The sequence below is a fragment of the Taurulus bubalis genome (assembly GCF_910589615.1).
Source record: "Taurulus bubalis genome assembly, chromosome: 2".
Taxonomy (NCBI): domain Eukaryota; kingdom Metazoa; phylum Chordata; class Actinopteri; order Perciformes; family Cottidae; genus Taurulus; species Taurulus bubalis.
This window is the reverse complement of record NC_136590.1, coordinates 34358292-34382881: the sequence shown is the minus strand read 5'-3', so window position 1 is coordinate 34382881 and position 24590 is coordinate 34358292. Positions and strand designations below refer to the sequence as shown.

General features: G+C 40.5%; 2 protein-coding genes across 2 annotated transcripts in view; one reads left to right on the top strand and one right to left on the bottom strand.

Annotated features, from left to right (window-relative positions):
* Window positions 1-10559: 10559 nt before the first annotated feature.
* On the bottom strand, window positions 10560-14536 carry hmgb1a (high mobility group box 1a). Its single transcript, XM_079238023.1, has 5 exons — window positions 14461-14536; window positions 12091-12251; window positions 11678-11823; window positions 11362-11536; window positions 10560-11227 (listed from the first exon to the last, which is right to left on the bottom strand). The coding sequence occupies exons 2-5, from the start codon at window positions 12235-12237 to the stop codon at window positions 11063-11065; spliced, it is 633 nt and encodes a 210-aa protein (XP_079094149.1). The 5' UTR covers window positions 12238-12251; window positions 14461-14536; the 3' UTR covers window positions 10560-11062.
* A 4133-nt stretch (window positions 14537-18669) lies between these two features.
* The window catches only part of uspl1 (ubiquitin specific peptidase like 1), a 14834-nt gene continuing 8913 nt past the window's right edge, over window positions 18670-24590 (top strand). Inside the window, exons 1-5 of the mRNA XM_079236215.1 lie at window positions 18670-18810; window positions 19479-19601; window positions 19984-20947; window positions 21599-21709; window positions 23171-23300. Coding sequence (XP_079092341.1) covers window positions 18685-18810; window positions 19479-19601; window positions 19984-20947; window positions 21599-21709; window positions 23171-23300 — 1454 coding nt within the window. The 5' untranslated portion in view covers window positions 18670-18684. The remainder of the gene's footprint in view (window positions 18811-19478; window positions 19602-19983; window positions 20948-21598; window positions 21710-23170; window positions 23301-24590) is intronic.

Here is a 24590-nt window from a genome sequence, read left to right as displayed (position 1 = left end):
TGTGGGAGTTACTTAGCATTTTGTGTGTGTGTGTTTCTTACTGTTACTGGTTGTACAATGTGTCCTAGGGATGTTCTGTTCAGTCTAGATTACAGAAACTGTCTCTCCTGTTTAACCTGTGTGAGTGTGTGTGTGTGTGTGTGTGGGGGGGGGGGGGGGGGCATGGGGGGGGGTGTTTTGATTTTTATTTGTAAGCTGAATAAATGTGTGTCACTCTTTGGCAAATATGTTCCTATTACCTTTATAGGTCCTGAGTTTGAATAGATGAGAAGATTAGTTGCACAAACAAACACTTTGTGCTCACACATTTCTCTGTTCTATTTCTCTTGACTTTGCTATTTAATCCTGCAAGAAATGTTGCTCTTACTTTGCCTCGTCCGCAGCTTCCCCACTCACACAAAAACTACCTGTGTCATCATGTTTAGTTTGCCCATGCATACAATCCAAATCTCCCATGGTCCCACAGCTGGCAGACGTAGCTTTTTTAACCCAATGAGAGTAGATGCTCCTTGTGCCTACCTGTTTACCTAAGTGTGTGTGGGAGTTACTTAGCATTTTGTGTGTGTGTGTTTCTTACTGCTACTTGTTGTACAATGTGTCCTAGGGATGTTCTGTTCAGTCTAGATTACAGTAACTGGCTCTCCTGTTTAACCTGTGTGTGTGTGCGTGTGTGTGTGTGTGTGTGTGTGTGTGTGTAGGTGTAGGTGTGTGTGTGGGTGTGTGTGTGTGTGTGTGCGTGTGTGCATGTGTGTGTGCGTGCGTGTGTGTGTGTGTGTTCGTGTGTGTGTGTGTGTGTGTGTGTGTGTGTGTGTGTGTGTGTGTGTGTGTGTGTGTGTGTGTGTGTGTGTGTGTGTGTGTGTGATAGAGAGAGCGAGAGAGCGAGGTTTTTTTTAGCTGCCCCAGCAGGTTGGTCCACCACTCAAGGCTCATGACATTTCCGTGGTATTCGTGGTTCGCAGATGATGTATCCTGATGAAGATACTCGGGCATCTCATTTATCCCCACCATCAGACTGGTGTATTTGGTTCAGCGTAAACTGACATGCTGGTGATGCTATCATAAAATCTCACAAATGCTTGGACCATCCACCCATTACCATTAACCGCTTATATCTGCAGAGACAAACAGAATGATTTTGAGAGAATGCATATGACATCAGGTAGAAATCCAGTTATCACTGTGACACCGTCAAGCTTGCATTTATTTGCAGTGACTGTTATCAGACGTCCTGCCATAATCATAGAGTCTGCCTATGATACAGTCTAGTGTGATTAATGTCTCAACCCTTTTCACGTCAGTAGTTGTTGTCAGATATTATTGGCACGCACACTTTTTTTAGAGCAAGCCACACGCAGCACCAACTTCTGTGTACCAGAGTCAGCCTCACTTCCTTCTTTGCCTCCCCCTTTTTTGTTCTTCCTCTTTTTCCTCCCTCTCTCATGGTGACTAGGCAGGTATAAAGTAAAGGGTGAGGCGGCGTTATCAGCACTGGCATTATGGCTATGTGGATGTCAGGCAGTTATCATGTCACAAAACAGCTGTGATTAGATGAGCAGCGGTCTTCCCCATAGAGCTCAAAACAAAAACAAGAGGACTGTTGGCTGTGGCTGGTTTTCTTCAATGTTTATCCTTTGGTCCCATAACCACGTAACTTTGTGATACAACAGAAACAAAGATTATCACATGGCAGTGATTGCAAAAGCTGAATATAAAAACAAAGACCGAGAGAAGGCTGAACAACTTCAAGCATCACGCACAAATAGTGTCAAGAACATCATTTGAAGGGTGTCACAAGCGGAGTTGCATTCAGCATTTCACACATTTAACAACAACACACAAAAGCGTTTTTACCAGAGGTATTTTTTTTTTAAGTTGACCCTGAATTAAATGATCGCTTCCTCATTACACAAGGAAGGAAAAGTGCAGGAAATGTTCCAGTCAAGCAGCTGTAAATCATTTAAGGGAACGACCCTGAATATTACTCGACAAGGTGCGCACACTATTAGACATATTAGACATTATGCATTCACATCAATGCCTTTATTCAGTAAATTATACAACACGGTCTCATAGTTTGTCAAATGTTCATGAAATGCAATCTATTGGTTTTGTGTACAGGGACACGCATTTATTCGTGTTCCACGAAACAACTTATTTTTCAGAACGACATTACGTTACAAAACAAAAGTAAGGTTAACGCAACAAAACCACTTTAGGAAAAACGTCACGGACGTTGGGACACGTAATGCCGAACACCGGTCTCGTGGTTGAAAGTCAAAGTGGGCTTTGTCAATATTTAATACTACTTCACTTGTTCTGAAATTTGCAAAGTCACATGGAAGCATTTCATTTGTGTGTCCACTACCAAAAAAAGATTCTTATTGACTTTCCATTGGCATTGTTAGATTGCAATAGATTGCATTTTGTGACTACTTTATGATTTTCCATGATACTGGGATAATTATATTCTTTTACAAAGTACCTCATGTGAATGATCAGATTCACAAAGTGAATATGTATTGCAATAGCATTGTAAAGTTGTACATGTCATTGTATTCACCCCTATAGTGAAACTACGTTGCCAGGGTGAGCCTAATATGGGTTTACTGTCTAGTAGTGTCTATAATGGCTTTTTACTAATATCCAATCAAGTTGTATATAGTAATGAGTATGAGGATTTTAGCTGATAACCAATCCATTAATGAATGTGCCAGAATTCTGAATGCAAAAAGCCTAAATAGAAGAGGCTTATGAGAGTCTGATAATAAAAACCCACGATGTGGGCACTTTCAGCCAAATTGTGAAAGTGCCCAAATCCTCAATCTTCCTCCCAGCTCACGTTGGAGGGTTTACAACTAAACTGTGAACAGTGTTAAGTTTATGGCATCATCTGTGAACTTGGAGGAAAGTTGGGCTACCCTGGGCGGCTACAACAAAATCCCTTGCATCTATAAAGAGCAACCTGATGCTGTTTGTGCTCAGAGAAACAACAGACGTTCAAATATTCAAGAGAGGTCAAATGAAACACTGCTTCTCAGCCTGATATGAAGTTAGTAGACCAAAAACAGCCCTGTGTTAAAAAAAAAGAAGCTTCGGCCAGCTTTAAACTGGGTCGAACAATTAATCGCCTCTCCTCCTTAGACTCTCATGCAATCGGTCCAGATTTTCTTAATTTTTAGGCATGTTTGAACATGTTTTTGTAGAAGTGATACTTGTTATTCGGAGAGGTTGGAGATGTGCGTTTCTAAAACGTTCGTTTCTACGTAAAAACCTTTCGAGCTAACATTAGCAGAGAACGTTACCACATCAATTAACTAGCGTTAGCACTCAACATGCAACTAAAGTTATACTGAATGCATGTATGCTGCTATTGCTTTGTAATAACAGTATACAGACGGACCCGGCTTCACAGGAACAGTGTTGTTACTTATTAATTGCTTTGTCTTCTGATTACACTGTGATCTTTTCTACCTTTTTTTGCTGCTAAATCTGTTTGAAATCCTGGATTTATCTTTCAAACGTATTTTATAGGGGGTGGAGGGTTTAACGTATGTAAAGTCTTTGCAATGTTTTATTTTAATTGGGTAAATGGGTACTGTTTTGTTGCTACTTTGTTCTGTGCTGAAAATGGCAACTGGTCTAAATGTGCTTTCCTTGTACATTTTCTTTATTGAAAAGTGACATTAAAAAATCTGTTTATGCAACAATTCCAGCTGCCCAACAGAGAAGAGATAAGTTTACCTCAAGATAAAAACATTAGCCCTGGTTCCCATGATGGCTTATTTGTTCAGTCTGATAAAGTGCTGAACTAGAGAAATGCCTTATTTGCAATTCCCAACTGGGAAATATTCTTATATTGGCTCTTTGATTGCAGTATAATCAGTGTAATCAAACCTGTACTGTGTTGATGACCTGATTGCCTAATTCAGCCTCTGGAATCTCAACACGCTCCACACATTGAGGCAGCAAAGCTCGTTGCACTCACACTTGTTTATATATATTATAATTATATTATATTATATATATTATATTATATTAACATCCTGTTAATCCCTCCCTCCTTTTCTTCCTCCACATCTTTTAGCTAATGTCATCTTCAATGGTTCTTCTCTCAATATTGAATTAGGACAATACTGAGCAACTCCTTTGACATTTCAGTTTCATCTCGAGCTTGATTTGTTTGCCTGTATAATGAAACAGCAGTGCACACACACACACACACACACACACACACACACACACACACACACACACACACACACACACACACACACACACACACACACACAAAATACAAACTGATGGAGAGACTCAGTGGGGAATATAACAGACTGAAGGTATTGATTATGGATCAATAAACGGATGTTTAACACTGCTGTTAGGAACAATTTTTTTTCTATTTTTTCAATGTTTGCAATCTGTTCTCCAGTTGTCAGTGCTAATCACAGCACCCCCATTATATTAACAGTGTATATCATTAAATGTCAGCTTTGTTGTCACTATTAATTTGGGCTTATAACTGAAAACCTACACAAATAACACCCTGTCAGGAATTATTATTATTTGTTTGCTCCTTTGACAGATTTGAAGCACGAGGATGCATTTGATCCTAGCAATGCATATTTTATTCAATGTTTTATTGTGCCAACTCGCAGTACTTATCTAAATCTATCAATCCATTTCTACTTCCATTTCAACTTCTAGCTTAACTTAACAACTTCATTAGAAGAATATCTGTGTCCCAAGTCCGGCCCACATCTATTTTAGACATAAAGAATGAGCTTGTACATTCGTACCTCGTGGTGTTTAAAAGTTTTTTTTATTTAGTTTATCCTTCTTTTTTTTATTGAAACCTGCACATTCTCACAAGTTTAGTTCTACAAAACCATGAGTCTAATGCCATAGTGGCTCTGAACGGCTGTACAATAAACTGTAGATAAAGAGCTAAAGGCTAACGTGCAGGTTTGATAATTAACCGGTTCACCATCTTGTTACCCAGTATGCGAACATTTGATGATAAGCACTAAACACAAAGTTTTTCCTGACATGATAGGATCCACTTCTCCACTTGAAGAGAAGGGCCACTTTAAATCAACAGTCTGAGTGATAGCCTTTATTCTATGAACCGTGACAAATCTGTCACTCATTTCAACAGAAGGCGCATCATGGTTGCTGTTGTTCCCAGTAGTGTTAGTCACTCTCTTTGTTGTTCTGCCAATGCCTGTCTTTCTTTTTCTGCATCAATACACAACACACTTCTGTCTCCTGTGCACCAGCTACAAGTCAACATATAGAGATTGCACACATAGTTCATACAAACAATATATAAATACAAGCACATACACCACTACAGTGGCTGCCGAAACACTAATACAGTCTTATACAAAAGACACACGCCTAGAAGAGATGCAAGATGACTCATAATATGCAACAATGAGTGCAGTGTCACAAATCTGATTTCACAATAACTCAACATTTGTATAGCCTCCTACTTGCTTTTGCGACAATGTTTCCCTCGAAAAAGCTCAAGAACATGCAAACACACACTCGAGCGCTGTCATTCACTTTCACAGACAGGCATAGATGCCTCTTGATTTGACTCGTCTCCCACGTCTTTGTTCAACTTTCTGCATTTTTTGTGGAGCCCCTAAAGGGATGAAGTACGCTTAATTGTTACACCTGTTGAAGGATACCATTGTGAAAACAGAAGTGTTGCACCTGACATGTCGACAACACTTATATGTGTACTTATCTGCTGCTTCTGAATAATATTTATAAAATATGTGTAAGACCTTTACATTACTCTAATGAGGTGGTTGTATAATTCACAGAAAGGCTGTGAACTAGTAGAATGTAGGCAAACACAAGATCCTTGTCCTTTGAAACAGCATCACCCAGTGGAGGAACAGTTTGTATGGCAGTGTGCAGCTCGGGTGAAATGGTGGTGGAAACCATCTTTATATCGCTGCTTCGGTCAGATCAGCACGTTCACTCTATAAAATAATTCCTCATGCAAGACACTAAAAGATGTTGTTTCTCTTTGAAATCAGTCAACTCAGACAGCGTGGTCCCTCATTCTCCAGGCCTGAGGAAGTCAACACTCACGTGATTGGTGCAGAAGGGGGCTGGTACTCAGTAAAGGCCCCTGATTGGTTCCTCACTTTGAATCACATTACATTTCATTTAGCTGACGCTTTTATCCAAAGCGACTTACATTTTTTTTGCTATACACCGTAGACACAGCAACGGGGAGCAATTTGGGGTAAAGTGTCTTGCTCAAGGACACATCGACATGGACTAGCGGAGCCGGGGCTCGAACCACCGATCCTCTTTTTTTTAATTGGAGATATTGATGGCACACACACAAATACACACACAGTAGTGTTTTTACGACTAACATTAATTTTCTGCAGACACCTCACCTTTGGCGCTACCAGCCTAATTCTAAACGTACCCTAACCATAACATCCTGAATCTTAAAATGTGTACATCCTGTAATACAGTTATCTCCACTTTACAACATGAATCATGCCATGGATGTTGCCCCCAGGAGAGATATGGTCTCAATAAAGTGATTATGCTATTAGATTTATGTTCCCACAAGACAGATAAAAGACGTCAATATACATGAACACCGAGAGCCCATAAGTATGTGCATGCATGTGCTGTGTGCTTACGGGTTGTACTTTCTTTGAGTCCCACCCTGATGTTCCGTTTTACTCATTTATACATTTATACTTATAAACAACATGTAGAATAAGCAAATTCAATGAATGACTAAACTTATATCATGTGAATAACTAAGCTGAAACTGTAATTTGACACAATACAAACAAAAAGTATTGCAAATATTTAATAATATTGTGTAAAATAAAATCTTTACCTCCTCTTTTGTCCGTTTGTTACCAACCCACTTCACGAACTAAAGACATCGTGTTAATATAAAAAAAAATATTTACATTGGTCTTACATATGCATGCAAGAACCTCTCATAGAAAACAAAAAAGATAAGGAAAAACTCACTGAATCACAATCCTTCTGGGATGTCGTCTTCTCTTATCCAGAAAAAAAGCAATTAATCAAACCCTTCTGGCCGGCTTCTGCAGAGGCTTGATATGCCCACTTCAGTGAACACAACCCCGAAAGACATTGGGTTATGATGTGCTTCTTCTGCTGACTGCAGACTCCCGGCTGTGCAAAATGCCTGTTGAGAAAAGGTTGTTTTCCACAGATTTTCAGTTTAGAAAAAGACTATCATCGGTCTGGTTTCTCAGGGGGTGGCTGATCATCACAGTCTTGGTCTTGTCTCAGGCGGCGAGGCTCTGCACATACAAACTGAGCCTTTGTGCATTTTAGTGACAAATGTCTCTGTGAGGGGGTCAAACTGAGTCTTGTCTAATGCACATTTTACTACCCACACATCTTTTTTTTTAGATTGTCACAAGCAAAATATGTCAACATCTTTAGAAGACAAATGAAAATGTTATGTAAACATTAGATGGGTAAAGGAAAAGGGAAGCAGAGCAGCCAATTCCCAGTCCAGTTATCCAAATTGGAAAATAAACCCATGAGGATCAAACAGCTCAAGGCTACCAGGAAGATTAGACATATGATGACGTTTTCAGAAATGCAGGGAAGCCACAGTTATTTTGTATCTTTTTATTTTACTTCACAATTAAAACATTATGGTAAAATATACTTTTTAATTGTAGACATAAAGTAGATTACCTTACATTTTGATATCAATTTTGAATTTAATAGTATCTTGTTTAGGAGGACTGAGTTTGTGGCATCCTAAACTATATTATAGTTGTTAATACATGGATAAATCAAATTGTGAAACAATATTTTGTTAGAGGGAATTAATAGCATGTTATTAGCATCATTAAGTTTTAAGTTAATAAATACAGTATTGATTATACACGTGTGACAAGTATAGATGCCAAGAAAAGGGAATTTGATTATCTCTTTTGTTTGGTATTAATCATAATATAAATAACAACTTATGAAATATAGTTATAATGTTGATCTGGTAGTGACCGTCTGAATGAAAAGATGGTGGACTAGATCATTGTGCCAATGACAGGTGACAGGCAGGTGGACAGAATTACTTTTATATTGACAACTGTACTTCCAATTGCTGCTGGTCAGTGAAGCCGATGTGAAGGGGATGGAGGTCAAACTGAATTTGGCAGAGGTCCATTCAGTGTCACACACACAAACAATGGCTTCATTTGACAGCAGACAAAAACAAGAATTGGTGAAGCCAGACATTGTAAACATTCAGGGCAGAGATTTGTTTTTTCACCCCATTTACAGCACCTTCATGCATTTTTTTTCAAGCCATTCGATAATAGGATGCTTATAAATGTGTCCATCACTGGTTGAGAAGCTACCTTCAAAACTGATCAGTATTTTCAAATCAGTGATCTAGATTCAGAATTTATGAAAGTCACGTGTAGGGTTTGGTGTAGTGCTGGGTCCAAATCTCGTTGTACTCTATATTATTAATATGTGTAAGGTGTCACAATAGTTGCATTGTGTTATATTGGCAGAAGGGAAACACTTTTTGGGATACAGGGGAATTAGATGAAAACAAATCATTAGGAGTGATGATAGACCATAAATCCTGTGTGATAATGCTTCTTTTAGATGAAGTGGTCAAAACTCCAACAACACTTGTCGTAGTTTAAAGAACAAATGACCTTGGAAGTTGTGCCAGAAATCCAGACTAGTCCCTATTAATCCCTAGAATCTCAATCCTTCTTCCACTGACGACCGATTATTAATCTTCAATTCAACTCAAATGTGGATTGAAAAGTGGCTACAATTTGGAAATACCTCTGATCTCACCCCTGATGATGGATTTCAACACCAATCCTGATGCAGTTGCAACAATGCCACCAGTAGGTGTCACCCGAGACCACTGATTGAACGCAGTGTGCGCGGCGGGCACCAGGTGGCTGGGATTAACAGGCTTTGGAGCCGTCAGTGGCGCTGTGTAGCTAACCCTGCTATACTGTATGCGCACTTCTGGCCTGCACAGGCCTACACAGACACTGCCCAACAGCTGAGAACAGCCACGAGGCCCTGCAACTGTTCCAGCATTCTTCCCCCATTCCCCTGCATGATCCTCTGCTGTTTGAAATCTGTTGGCCAGTTCAGTGGATGTGAGTGTAAACTTCACCATGATAACTACTTCCCTCAATCTGTTGTGGCTGTGGGCCGGCCATTCTGCACATTGCACACAGCAACAGTGGGGGAACATTAATCCGCACTGGCAGCAGCTTGCAGTGGTCGTTTGGTAATTGTATATGTTTGCCTCCAGTGAGTTTTCCACATGGCTTTCCTGTTTTTCCACATGTAGACAACACATCCATGATATGACTCAAGGTTGGGGGTATAGGTTATTTCACCATCTGCCGGATTCATATTTACCAGGAAAAGCAGGCATCATCAGTGAGCGTGAGGAATGATCAGGGATAGCAATAGGCTATGTCACCTTCAGGGACCGGCCGGGCTTTATCAGAGCAGTGCGGAGGTCAGCTGCTGCCCTGTGTCTGCCTGTCGTCTAGCCTACTTGATGCCAAGGCTCAGTGAGTGGGCCAAGGCTGATATTAGTGCTCTGACTGAGCAGATATGCAGCATAGAAGAAGACACATCCTTTTCATTTACACCACAGATCTGTGACACGTCTGTGGTGCTCAGCTCATTTCTATGCTCAGGCTGAGGGTTGGTAACCCCTGTCTGAATAAGCTCTCTCCCATGGGAGGGTGCATGTGTTGTTGACACCACAATGTACAGTATGCGAGTGTGTGCCTGTTAAGGTTTGGACTGCGGTGGTTTGTACACATCAACCATAATCGTATGTCACTGTTGTTGTTTTTTCAAAGCACATAATCCTTCTTATATAAATGTTCTTTTTTTTTTTTTTTACCCTGGATAGGAGTATGTGACAGATGGAGCAGCTGTATCTAAATAAAACAGTAACCGTCAGTGATGCATGTAGACATGCGGAGCAATCATGCTAAAACTTTCAGTGTCCCTCCGCCAGGCAAAGGAGCTTCAATAATGTAATGCTTGTTTTCACCCTCAGAAGGCTAAAACACACGATACATAAATAGTTTTGGTGACGAGTCATACTTCTTAGGCACAGCTTATCAGTCGTAAGATGGGTTTCACTCTATTCAATTGTCTCCCAGCATCATGTCAATGAGTAAGCAAGTAAACACAAAAGACTCCCCACCAGAAAGAATTACTCTTACTGAGAATTATCATTTGTATAGCCTTGTGTTTGATATTAATCATCAGTTATGTTCAATTGCTTGCATTCAGTTTGACAAATATTGACATATTTCAGTGCAAAAAAACAAAATAGGTGTTTTGATAAAGCTGCGGTTTATCTCATCACTACTGGTACGCACCAGGCATGTTATATAATTGTGTATTAGTGTTCATTTAAATTAGTCTGCTCTCATCAAAAGACACATTTAATATTGTGAGGAAACCTCAGAGAAAATGAGCAATACCTTATAAACGGGCATTACACACACAATACAAAAGTTTAAAAAAAAAGAAGTTTATTGACATCAGAAGCAATTTAAATTTCAACAACAAACAAGCTGTTTTTTTCTTATTTTTGCTATTACAGTGGTACATAAAGATCATTAAAACAACTGTGATACTTCATTTTTGATAACATATCGGGAAAAGGAAGAAGAAACACTCAGAACGTTTTTTTATGTGCTGTGCACCTCTAGCAAGGCTAAATACTGTAAGCCCACCCCTTTACACTGTACCAGGCAGGATAGTGGTCTAGGAACTATCACTGAAAAAATAAGACTGGCAGAAAGATACAGACACGATACTTGTGTAGTGTCAACTATACAAAAAGGAGAAAAAAACTGTACAGCATAAAAACAACTGATATACACAGCCTTTTTTTCTTTTTTTCTACCCCTTGGATACTAACGTATTTTATTTCAGTCAGTTAAGTGTGTACATTGGGGTTAAATGCATTATAAACAAGAACATGAACACTTCATAAGTCACCCGCAATCTACTAGTCATCATCATCATCAAAGTCTTCCTCGTCGTCATCATCGTCGTCGTCGTCATCGTCGTTTTCCACCTTCTTCTCCACCTTGGCCGGAGCTTTTCCGGCTGCTGCTGCGGTCGCTGCCCCGCCGGCGCCTGGTTTGGACTTAGCGCGGTATGCTGCGACATCCTGCGATGGAGGAATGGAGAGATATTTAACTTGTGCCGAGGCCCAGTCATTTGTCATCAAAGCTCTCAAGGGAGAGCAGCAGCAATGTGAATTATCTTTTGTAAAATATGTATCAATACAACGGATATCTTTACCTTCTCATACTTCTCCTTCAGTTTAGCCGCCTTCTTCTCAAAGGGCTGCTTGTCCTCTGAAGCGGTGCCGTTCCACATCTCACCCAGCCTCTTAGCCACATCTCCAATGGTGAGACCAGGGGTCTCGCCTTTCACCTTAGGGCGATACTCGGCGCAAAAGATGAAGAAGGCAGATCTGGGGTATAACAATGGAGTATAACAATGGTTCATATTGTGTTTTTACAACATAAGTCAACTGCTAGTGATTCAGATTTGATTTGTTCTGCAGAAAGAGACATTAATCAAGAGGCTATAAAACCATTAAGTGTTGACATACGGGGGTCTCTTGGGAGCGTTGGGGTCCTTGAACCTCTTCTTCTTGGATCCCCTGGGTGGGACGTAGCTCATCATCTCCCTCTCATAGCGGACCTTGTCCTGCTTGGCAAGGTCTTCAAATTTCCCCTTCTCCTTAAGAGTCATTGGCTGAAAAAATAAGGAGCTTGCTGATTGTACCGTCTGTGGCAACAACCTTTGTACACAAGTATTCAGGGTATTCATTCTTCAGATTTGCTAGGTTGGGGGGGGGGGGGGTCTGATTTTAAGACCCGTATAAATTATCCAACATCCTGAACCTGAATTGTTGTTGATGTTCACCAATTAAGAGTGGCATATTAATCCATTCTCTAAAATACAATTTGGAATTTAAGCAACTACTTACTCTATTAGATCACCATCATCCATTAATCCTACCTTCCATCGCTCAGAGCACTTTTTGGAGAACTCAGCAAAGTTAACAGAAGCTTCAGGGTGTTTCTTCTTGTGCTCCTCCCGACAGGTCTGGACAAAATAGGCATAGGAGGACATCTTGCCCCTCGGCTTTCCTGGTTCTCTCACCATCTTGACTGCGGTATCTTAAAAAAAAAAAGGTTTAGATTAGCTTTGCAATTGCATGACTTTTCAAAATATTAAATGTTATTGGTCTAGGTCTACTTTGGAAAGAGGATTAAGTGACAACTGTCTGGGGTGTTGTGACAAATGGCCCAATGTATACATCCTAAAAGCTTTATAAACATAAAAAAAATTGGAAATGTATATATGGAAAAAAGTATGTTTTTATAAATTATATTTTTAAACCATAATATACAATATATAACAACGTTATAGTCATCTATTGTGTTACTGGTGTCATACAATGGCACCGTCTTTGATTTCTCCCCATTAGGCCGCTGGTATTGATGGCGCTAAGTGACCCGCCCTCTCGCTGTCAAACTGCGCGAAGTTAAAGACCCGCAGAAACATTCCGCTGAAGCAGAGCCGCCCGGAACAGATGAAAAGGACTTTATACGGCGAAGCGATCTGCGCTGTGGCCTCTCCATAAAACAGAGTGGTCCGTGGTATAAAAGTGGCTCAACACATCGCTCCGGATTAAAAAAAATAAAATGACATAAACACCCATAAATACATGTTTTTCAATGCAGCAATGTGACTGCCACACGAAACTGCCAAAGTTCCCCCAAGTGCAACATAACCCGCAGCCCTCCGTGGGACTCTGGAGCGAAGATATAATGACTCGTGTTTTCGAAGAAATAGAGGCTTTAAAATCTCATCTGCAACAACAAAAGGTCTTCTGGAAACCTTCCGTTTCATTCACGTTCATGTTTCATCAAACAAATAACTTTGACACAAAAAAAGACACAAAAAGCCGTATTTATTGAAAATACAACACTTCAATGTGATTTGACAGTCAGTCTTCATGTTGTCATGTTCTAGAAATCATTCCACTGCTTTTGTCAATATGTTTAAAACTGCTTAAATGTTCCTGTACATTTCCCCCCATCACACGCTACTGTAAGTCCCAGTTAAGCTGGAGTAGCAATGGCGCATAGGCTTTCGTTGTGGAAAAGGAGGTCAACAACGACGGCAATATTTCTTCTTCCATTTTGTGAGAATGCCTTCTTCATGAAAGAAAGTCCCCCTCAAATGTCTCCTCCCTCCCTTCAGTTCGCTTTGCAACGTGACAAATATGTCTGCAAAGCCGGCGATCTTGACAAAATATTTCCCCGATTGCTTCCTATTGCACTCGCCGGCTTGTATAGTAATACGTTGGGTCTGCACTGAGTCTATGCGCGGGCTGTGCTACTGCCTTGGTTTCTATGAGCTCCTAATGGCCGCTCGTCTTCATCCACTAACATGGAGAATATGGCTCCTTCTCTTTGTGTCGGCGCACTGCATGCAATAGAGGGCAGAGCGACCGCGGCAGCCACCTCTTTTCAATCCGCGATTAAAACGTCTCAAAAGCGGCGGAAAAATACCATAACGGGGTCGTTGGAAAGACGAAAGGTTGATCTTTCTTTTGACGTCGTTACATTTTATAGTTACCGGTTTGTTTCTCGAGAAAACCCGGTTAGAAAAAGTTGAGCTGAACTGCGCCTCTTGTCGCTAGCTTCCCATTCGCCTCGCTGTGCTTCGACTCCAATGCGAATACAGTCAGCCATTACAGTAAAAGCGCAGATCGTGAGGTAATTTTTTCGCCGTCTTCTCGGCCGAATTAATGCGAGCAAACACACGACCGCGTATGTTTTGAGCCGGTCTGTCTTTTTCTCATGTTTTTATTTTTTTTTAAATGTTCGGTTGTTAAACGTTAAAACCCCGCACGCTCTCCAGCCTTCTCATGACAGCCGTTCATCTTCGCAACGCGCCGCAGCGGCCAGGCTCCTATACCATTGTCGTTAACCGTGTTGTCCGCTAGACATTTATACATTTTTACGCGATGTCTGCCGTTTGCTTTTACTCCATTATGGGAAAACGACACAACAGTAATATACAAAATTACTTCTATTTAACAAAAGCAAGGATTTTCGTCGATTTCCGTCAAGGTTAATATTAATTTCGTCCTTTTTTTTAGAGCGTCTGGTCTACACTCCCAGCCGGGGTAATGTAACCGGTACCTGCTTACCGCCGTTAATTCTTGTTTTTTTTACATTTCAACGCAATAAAATCATCCGCGAGTCCTAAGAGGCCTCGTACACGATCGTAGCAAACACATGAGTAAGATATTTATACATGTTATCGTCGAAATCATCATTACCAACACTTCAAATTTTCGTGTGTGATACTTACCAAGGGACTATGGCTGGATCTCAATGCTCTGCAATGGCTGTGTGTGAGGGAACACGGGCGATACGCAGTGTCTTCAGCCTTCAGCTCTCTAACATTACTCTCGGCGGGGCTCTCACGCCATTGGCCAGCGCCCAGTCTGGGGCTCCTCCTATTGGACGGAGGGTTTTCATTGTCCTAATAGAAGACGAGCACCCATTGGCTGCCTTTTGTGAAACGTCACCAGAGTTTTCTGAAGCGCGTGGATACGAAAATATTGCCGTCCCAGCATGCTGGAGCTGGTAGTAGTGTAGTGTGTTTGCCATAGTATTGAATTCACTACGTTGAGCACAGTGTACAGTAGGCAAGTTAAATGAATGAGACAACGTGGAGCGCTTGTAGGCAGTGGACGAGGCGCCTGTGCAATGTTGTGCGATTGTGTTGGATGGACTGTCCCTCTTCATCAACCAGCTCCCATTGTATATTCTCCTCAATGCGCGTGAGCTTATTTGCTAATTATTACTTAAAAAACACATAAAGTGTGCGTCCCGTATTCGCGTTTTAAAGGTAATAGACGTGTTTGCTCATTCCTTAGGGCACAGTTACGCACTGGATATGACATATTAAAGGAGTTGGCTGCGAGTTAGAATGAAAACACAATGGCATTATGGTTAATGGTTTGCCTTTTAATTACACCCTGATTTTAATTTCAGAAAACGTCACCACGCTGACTTTACCACACAGTGTTTTTCTAGTCTCTCCGACAGGTATACATAATCATTACTTTTAGCAGGCACTTATGTAGTGCTATAGCCACGATGTTTGCTTTTGAGCCTGTAGTCCTGATTAGGATGATAGGAATGTATCAACAGGTATTAAATCATGATAACTAGCCTGCTGGGCTTCGAGATGGATCGTTTATATTTGTATCTGGACAATGTGTTTTCGACCTTGTTTTTATAGGCTTCATATACAGTAGCTGATTAAAAGATGATAGTGTGCTGCTCATCCACAATTAATGCACACATAATGGAGATCAAAGAGACACTTTGCACTTTTAGCCAAAGTTAGTTTATAGTTAGAAAGAAGGATTTTTACAATCATTCAGGTCTACAGGATTTATTTATTTTTAATGAGGCTGAGTTAAATAATGATTATATATTTTGCAACCTATTCAAACTTTCTAATTGCAGGTCCCATAGATGTAACACCAGGTCTTTTAGCCTCATCATGGGCTTTTCACTCTCAACCAAAACATCGTTCTGGGCAATTACATGGTTAAATACCTAAATTACAAAGTACTTACTTTGGCAAAAGACAATAGGGGGATTTAATGTATTACCCACATATAACATAAACAGACGCAAGGCAGCTCTTAAAGCAGTTCCTGATTTGTTTAAATAGAATAATATTTTTACTTAAGAACAACTATAACCCATTTGTTTATGATTTCATACAGATTATAATAAAGGAGAGATAATATATATCCTATCCCACAAGGTTTCACAGTTTTTCCACCCGTTTTCCTCTCTTATGTATCTGATACAAATTCAACAACACTCTGAAACCACATTTTGTTGTGCTGTGCCTGTACAATTGAGTCAAGATATGTCATGTAATTGAACATTTGCTTGTTTGTCTGATCAACAACACATCTTATAAGGTTACACATGCAATTTGATTTGTGCCAAAGAAAACTACTGTAATAAGTTGGATGACCTTGAGAGCTTGCTCTAGCGCCACCACCAGACAAATATTAGAATGTATTTAATCAGTGTTGTTCCCATTAATTGTGTCATTGTCATCTGACCCGTATACATTGCCCTTGGTGGTGTTACTGAACATGACGAGGGGTTACAAATTCAAGAATTGTGCATGTGTATTTTGTTTACATTTCACATTTACATTAAAGTATGCTGTTGTTTGTGACATATAGGGAGCCACCAGGTAAAACTCTGGCACATATAAACAGAGGAAAAAAGGGTGTTCTTATAACAGCCAGTCTGCAGAAACTTCCGGAGGATGAGTTCATAATGTGAAAGAGGCCTCTCTGGATATTATATAATATATAGTGTATTATTCTACGGAAAGTGGATGTAATGCAATTATCTGACCTTAAAGACCTGTCTTAAATGAGGTGGTGGGGGTGGGGTTCTAAAATAAAGAAAATGTTCATGTTTATTATGATTTGCAAAAATAATCATGTATCCACTGATGGTAATAGTATAACCACATGCGTAAGACAGGATCAATTGTTTCTAATGCATTTAATATGGAAATGGTTTCTAATAAATATGCATCTGCTTAGCAGCCAATATAGAAACAAAGAAAAATGGCCGACACAGAGTTGTATCCTTATCCTTGAATTAAGAAAGGGAAGGGTGAACTGATTCTAAATGCCAATCACAACCCAGACTCAAGCCACATGTCTGCCTGTGATGCTGCCTGGCTGTCTCATTTTGCATCAGGAGATGCCACGGCAGAAAGCTATAGCCTGCTCATGAGGCGAGGAGGCGGCCGTTTTATGCATTCTAATGAGCGCTCACAGGGAAAGATATGCAAATTCATTTTGTCATCAAGAGGAAAATAGAGGACAGGAGAGCAGCAGATACAGGAGGGGCTTAAGAGAGGATGGCACATGCAAGAGGCGGGACTGGGTGGAGGTGGATGGAGAGGTTTATGCACGTCTGTAAATGTGTATGTGTGTTGGAGAGTTGTGCGGGCTGTATTTTAGAACCAGGGTGAGGGACATATACAACCCCCATCCCAACCCCACCTGACCAACTTCCCCCTTCTACCTCTCAAATGAATAAATCAGGATTAATTATAAAACCAGATAAGTAAAACTCGATGAATGAGACATTTATGTAATGCCATTATGCAATGTATTATCTAATCATGTGAATACTGCTGCTGCTACTACTACTACTACTACTACTACTACTACTACTACTACTACTACTACTACTACTACTACTACTACTACTACTACCATATCACTAGTAGTAATAATAATAATAATAATAATACAAAGTTTATAAAATGATGTTGAAAATTATAATTAAAATTGAACTTTTTAGACAAGCACGTCATGTTTCACTCTTAAAAACATGGCATTCAGGTTTATATTTACCTTCTAAAATGATGCCTTTGAAGACAATGAATAAATACAAATAGATCAATGATAGTTAATTATGTTATTGAACGTTATGAAATGCATACAACGTTATGAAATGCACCGTGTCTTTTATTACGTCCCTGTTCATGTGCTCAGACTGATTATTAGTCCCGGTTTCGTGGACAGAGCCTTCTCAACATGAAGAATAATCTGAGCACTAGCAACTGCAGTTCACTTGAACTACCAAGTGGGGTCCACGGAACCTTTGTTCTGTCCGAGGGGGGAAGACTAAGAGTGATGCACAACCGCTGCCCAACGGAAAACCAACGTTTCTTGTACGAACTGGCATAAGGGTGCACATGGACTTACTCCGCAGGCGGGGATTCATACATAAATGCAGTTATGGGTGCATGGATTCTGCAGATCAGCATCATAATATCACATATGTTTTAAATTTGCTATCGGTACGTATACACTTGTATTCACGGTAACAGAAAAACGAGACTGGCGACTGAAATTAGTGCTCGGTTTAAGGCTAATATGTTAGCATGCTAGCCGCCAAATGCAGTGCCTGGTATTTTTGTTCTTGCATGTAGACTTCTTAATTGAGTTTATCTTAACATTACATTTGACCGGTTTCAGCACAGGTCGCAATAGCCTTAATGCATTATCCAGCTCATATAAACTGGTCGTTAACCATCTTCTTACATGATTTTGTTGTTAAGTAAAGCGCATCTGCTGTATTGGCCTTTGTAGAAGCCTCTTAACTCAGTGCTGCTAACCGCTGTAACGCCAGTTACATTTTGACATTAAAACGCTGTATAGTATACGCTTTTTGTGCAGTTTAATTGTTAAACCCATATCCTTGTGCTTCACCATAGGTGGCAGAGTATACTGTAGCTGGCCCGGTGGTCCCACGTGTGCCCACCTATATTTGTCTTTCGGTTAGTTTCGTGTAAATGGGCAGGGAAACCCATTTTGGGACCTGGTTTGGAGAAGTTATCATTCCATACATTATAGTCAAATCGCACATTTCTGTTGTCTCATACATAACATGCAAGTAATTTCCCCCTGTGTGGTGCTGTATTGTTCTCCCCAGCTCCTCCAGAGGTGAGCCAGGTTGCAGTGACATGGTAATATTTTTTGAATGGTACTGGAAACCCGTGGACCAGAGGAGCAGCAGTGGTTTGCCAATGACTGGCGAAGACACTGGTTTGGGGGCTTTGGCCTCACCACTGGCAGGGTATTTGGGAAAAGTCAGTAGAGCTCTTGTTTTCCTCTAACTCTTGTCACTTGCGCAAAGCTGAATTGTATTTGAGAAAAAATACTGTGAATGGGCAGTACCAATCCAAATCCCCCCCAAAAAACACAAATAGAAATCTTTGGTAGTAAAAGGCGAAAGTATTTGGCAGATTCGAAGCTCATAATGTGGAATCAAAGGGTGTGTGTTTTGTTAGAAACTGTGTACGACATGGAATACATCTATTACTTATAGGTTTGCTAAAACACAAAAAATTGACAATTACTTTCAGTAGTTCTTACTCTTACTTGTATGCTCAAATTCTGCAAGGTAAATCAACCAAACCTTCCTACTGTTTTTTGTGTTTTGTTCCTCTAATGTTCAGACGACTATTTAAATGTGATTGGAAGGATACAAAAATGAATGCTGATGACAGGTGGGGGAAAGTTGAAATATATGGCTGAAATATGGCACTGAAGTTACATTCATCTGATGAAAATGTATGCAGGCTCAAATTTCATGTTCAACAAAGGTAAAAAATCTGATTTAGTTTTTTTTTAAAGTTCTGCATGTTTTGTAAAACTGTTTGATAACTTGGGTTTAATTAATTTTTTTGTCGAGGTCTGTTTTCATAATTAAGACCACATTTCTGTTAACTTTGTGTTTTTCAAACTTTTGTAAAAGGTTCAGGAAAGAGCTGCTTCACTGGAGTATTGTCCCTGGTGTACATCGAAGGGCTTGACCTATGCTCTGCGCTCTTATCGCATCAACCTCGAGGACTCAGTCACCCTCTGCACAAATTCACAGGTTAGTCCCAGGACTGCTGACAGACAGACACAGACACTGAGCATCTGTGGCTCAGTGGTGAGCATGGTTGTCCTTCAATCAGAGGATCGGCGGTTCAATCCCCGACTCCGCTAGCCCATGTTGTTGTGTCCTTGGGCAAGACACTTAACCACAAAATTGCTCCCGTAGCTGTGCCTACAGTGTGTGAATGTTAGTTAGTCCTGATGGACAGGTGGCTCTTGCCATCAGTGTGTGAATGATGTAATGTAGTGTTAAAGTGGTTGAAAGACTAGAAAAGCGCTATACAAGTACAAGTCTATTTACACACACACACAGACTAGCCATGTTTCATGACGTTATTTCTACCTGCCATGTTAACATTTCTGTATCCTTTCCTACATAGTGCCTTTTCCCTCTGGTCAGCCGGTCCTTGGAGGATGTTTTGGCTACCTTGCATCCTGTGGAGCCCACTGTTAAGAACAAAAGAAAGAATTCCTTGGCACTGGAAAAGGAAGAGTTGATTACACCCGGACACAAACGCTTGCGATCAAGTGACAGTCTTGGTCCCCAGAGTGTTACAGATACACTTGTCAGCCCAGTAGAGCATGGTGTCTTAAACATTGTCAATAATGGCCATCATGCAGCACCCAAGGCAGAAGAGGGGAAGGTGAATGGATACAGGGATTCTCCAGTTGCAGAGACAGCAGGATGGGAGTCACTAGATTATGAGGATGATGTTCTGGTCAAGGAACCAGAGAGTGCTGCTTGTGCAGATGGTTTTGCTCCCCCTACATGCTTGACACCAGCTGGACACCTGCAGTGCTCATCAGAAGCCTTGTGGATCGCCGATGGGGATGCACCTGCGCTCTCTCCTCACCGTGGTGTTCCTGTTGCCTCAGAGGCAGAGAATGACTACAGGCAAGTGAAGAGTCCTCATGAAGTGCTGAGCATATGCTGCAATCTGGACTACAATCGGTCCTTTTTCACAAGCGAGGACATTTTTCCAACTGAAATCAATACTCCATTGCCTTCGCACAATGAGCAGACAGCAAGGACAGAACAGAAATCACTGACTGCAGACATCACCGCATGTAAGGACATAGGAGGCATTAAGTCAGAAATGGAAGGTTTGTCCTTTGCCGTGCTGACGAAGTCAGAGGAGCTTGTATCTGTTCAAAATCAACCTTTTTGGAGGAACAGCGACAACCTGTGTTGGCTGGACTCATTGCTTGTTGCTTTGGTGAACTGTAAGAGCTTGGGAAAGTGTAAACCTAAAGATGAGCCTTCCCAATCATCTGTCTGGCAGCTGATGAGAGGATATGAAGACATTTGTGCTTCCATCCAAGTCCATCAACAGACTGGCAGAGGTAAGTTAAACAGATGATGCCAGGATGCCTGTGAGTGTAATGCCATTCCAACAGTCTGTGTGGTGCAATCAACAGAGTTAGACATTTCTTCTTTGCTTCTAATGTTCTTGTTTGTAAAATACACTAATCTCAGACTCTTCATGTCATGTAAAGAGCAGAATCACCTATACCCTCTGCACCTATCTAGGCTTGCTGGTTGTTGTGGATTGAGTTGTCCAGGTTTTAAGCTATTAATCCATTATAATTCTTCTACAACCTCAATAAAATGGAGGGGTTTGTGCAGAAACAAAACATTGACTATTGAAATATTTCAGCAATATGACCTTCATTTGATTGGGATGGTGGCAGATGTTTGAGCAGAACCTAAATATGGGGACATTAAACTGAAACGGTCTGCATTGCTAAAATTATACAAGGGATACACTAGATTTGGTTGTTGTGATTTGGCTGAACTAACCATGACGTTTGTTTCAAATGAAAATATTTTTGACTGGCACAGATATCGTACCGTCACCTGACTGTAAATATAGTGCTATCAACAGGGAAACAAGTCCCACTGAGTAAAAAACATTTGAAGCTCATTTACAGCTGAATCATTTCTGTGTTTTTACAATATAATGCAATGCATTTATGTGTGGTGTTTCTGTTAAGATGGCGCTGTGAGGGTACCAAATCATGTGCTGCAAAAGGCTGATGCAGATCTACACTGTCTCAGGATGTCAGTCTTCAAACTACTGCAGCCCAAGCTGCATTGCAAATTGGGTAAGCTCAGTCAGTGAAAACATACTCAACCAAGCTCAGTATGGAAAAGGGCTATTGGATATTCATAACTAGTGTCTGTCTCCATTGACACAACCTATATGTGAATATAGTCTTTTAACTTGAGTTGAGTTCAATATGTGAGCCTGCATGGTATCAATGTTCTCACCATTTCCAGCTTGTGGCAGCCAAAAAGCAATGTGATCGAATCAGAGGATCAATTTCTGAATGGATGTGTCATATCTGAGGTTTCCCTTATCCCATTTGAAATACATTTGTATTATATGCGATAAGAAAGGCAAGAGAACATTAGAATACATTGATGACAAAACAAAACAAAGGTTAATATTGAAATCAGATACTGGTGCTGAGGCTACTTTTTGTATTACATTTGATGAATATTAACTTTTCCTTTTGACGTTGAAGAAGCAAGGACGGACTGTCCCACGAAGCTATAGAGAAGTTGATCGATGTAACGAAGTGAATACATGAAAGGGATTACAATATGTATTGGGACTTTATTTCTAGAGCCACCAGCACTGATGGGGAACAATGTGCAAAGTGGGCCCAAGCTACCTTGAGCAAGGGAGAGATGTCTGAGCGAAAGCTTTTCACACGGTGCTCCCGGGACCCCTCAAGCCTTCTATTCGTTAATATTAGATTTCATATTGCCTAAAGCCACTACTTTGCCAAACATTACAGAGAAAACATGAATGGTGCACTCAGTGAAGTGCAGATCTCTGCCAAGTGTGTCTGCAACGACCACCGTTGTATTGTGTGATTGAATAAATACCCCCCATCCCTGTCTAGACACCGATGGGCTGTAAAGCAATCGGCTATAAATTGTCGTATTAGACACTTCATACAACGGCAGAAAAATATGTAAGACGGCCATAACTGGGCACCCCAAATTTTACGAGAATGCAAGATGAGCCACAGACAGACACCCACTCACTTCCGAACACACGCACACAAGTACACACACATGCCACTGATCGCTTAATCCTCTTGGCCGAGATTAAAAGAAGTGTCTATAGAGGAGTGGTCTGTGGTTAGAAAAATTGTTGTTTTTTTACCACCTTGATGTATCCTGCTTTAGATATTTTGCACAACTCCCCGTTCAGATTCTAAGATTTCATAGCAACCATTATCACCTGAAAACAAAAAGTATTGTTTTTGTTTTTTGGATTTTGCTTGGTCAATGAAAGTGAGAGAACTTGCATACAAAAAGATGGGCCAGTATAGTGAGGGGGGCAAACAATGCCGATACAGTTGAGATACAGGCAGGTGACACACTCTTCATTTCAGGCGTGCTGACACGTGATCTCTGTAATTCAGCCCATGTCTCGTCCACAGATAAAATTCCTTTAAATTATCTTGAAGTGGAGAACATAACTGCAGCTTCTGCCAGCGCTCTTACCTGTCACGATGCGCTAACTGCTGTGCGCTGGTGCTTCTTTTCAGGTCAGAGGGAAACTCCGGTATTTGCCATGCCGCTTCTGCTGGAGTCGGACTCGTGGGTGGAGCCTCTCTTCCAGTTGACCTTCCACTGGGAGTTCAAGTGCAGTGAATGCAAAACCGCAACGAAAGAAAGGTAGGGGTTGAACAATTAACTGTTGACAGTCATCAGGCTCAGCGCAAATACATTGTAATTGGATTAAGGCCTACTTAGGTTTGTTTAGAGAAGGGAATGTATGTATAGATTAAAAAAGACTGAAGACAAGTTGGTATATATTCTTGGTTAATAAGTGTCCTTTTTTTTAAATCTCTTTGCCCTTTGGTTAATTTATCCAAAAGAGTTTGTGTATGGTCTCCAGTACTGTCTTAAAACTCAGTTTATTAAGTTTAGGTTATTAGTGACAGGTTTGATTGAGAAAAACATCCAGTAAAGCTATTTACTAGTAAAGCTATCCTGTACAGAACATTGCATGGTCATGTTTTGGTAATATGACGTGAAATTATGCTCCCACAAGTAATTTTTATTGTATGAAGGCTGTGCAAACAAACCCCCCTCAGGTGTGGTGGTGAGAATAAAGTGTAGGGCGGCAACTAGGGATGTCAGTTATGTTTATTTTGCTTTTGATAGCTAACACCCATAAACTGGTAACTAACTGGTTAATACAAAATATAATAACGTAATTGATGTGGAATAAGAGGCGCTTTTCTTTTATGCTGGCTCTATCGAATCCATTATGAGTTTTGGCACTATTCATTTTGTGCTGAAATCTTAATGTTTTGTGTTGTAAATATCTTGCCTTCTATTTCATTTTCTGTTGGCTGAAGTTTTTTGCCACGTCTTGATCAGGTCATCGTTAAGGGTGTGCCGATCACACAGCCTGCTTCTTCTCGGCAGATATGCGCTCTAAATAGTTTGATCGTGGTCTCTATAAAGGCCGATCAGAAGACTGAGCAACAGAGATTCTGAATTGTACCATTTGCAATACTCATTTGGCTGCGTTCTCGCCTGCTCTGTAATTGGCTGTGAAAGCTTGACACACATGCAGCTTCATGTCCCATGTTAAATTAACCGATAGACCGACATGCATAACTGGTCAAGATATTCTCAGTGGTAACAGTTGACATTCCTAGCTGCATATATATATATATATATATATATATATATATATATATATATATATATATATATATATATATATATATATATATATATATATATATATTTATGATTATTTGTTGAGTCCATAAAATGCCAGACGACAGTGAAAAATGTCCATCTCAGAGGCCAAAGGGACATCTTCAGGATGCTTGTTTTTAGATGACTAAGTCCAAACCTCAAGGGCAATGAATCTACAATGATATATAAAAAAAAAAGAAGACAAGCAACTCTCTGAATTGCAGAACCTGGAACAAGTGAATGTTGCTT

Bases quoted from the DNA above. Each gene is read 5' to 3' on its own strand.
- hmgb1a (XM_079238023.1), bottom strand. From the start codon at position 12,237: ATGGTGAGAGAACCAGGAAAGCCGAGGGGCAAGATGTCCTCCTATGCC. The intron at 11,824-12,090 runs GTAGGATTAATG...TTATTTTTTCAG, and splicing joins AGTGCTCTGAGCGATGGAAG to CCAATGACTCTTAAGGAGAA. The intron at 11,537-11,677 runs GTATGTCAACAC...GTTATACCCCAG, and splicing joins AACGCTCCCAAGAGACCCCC to ATCTGCCTTCTTCATCTTTT.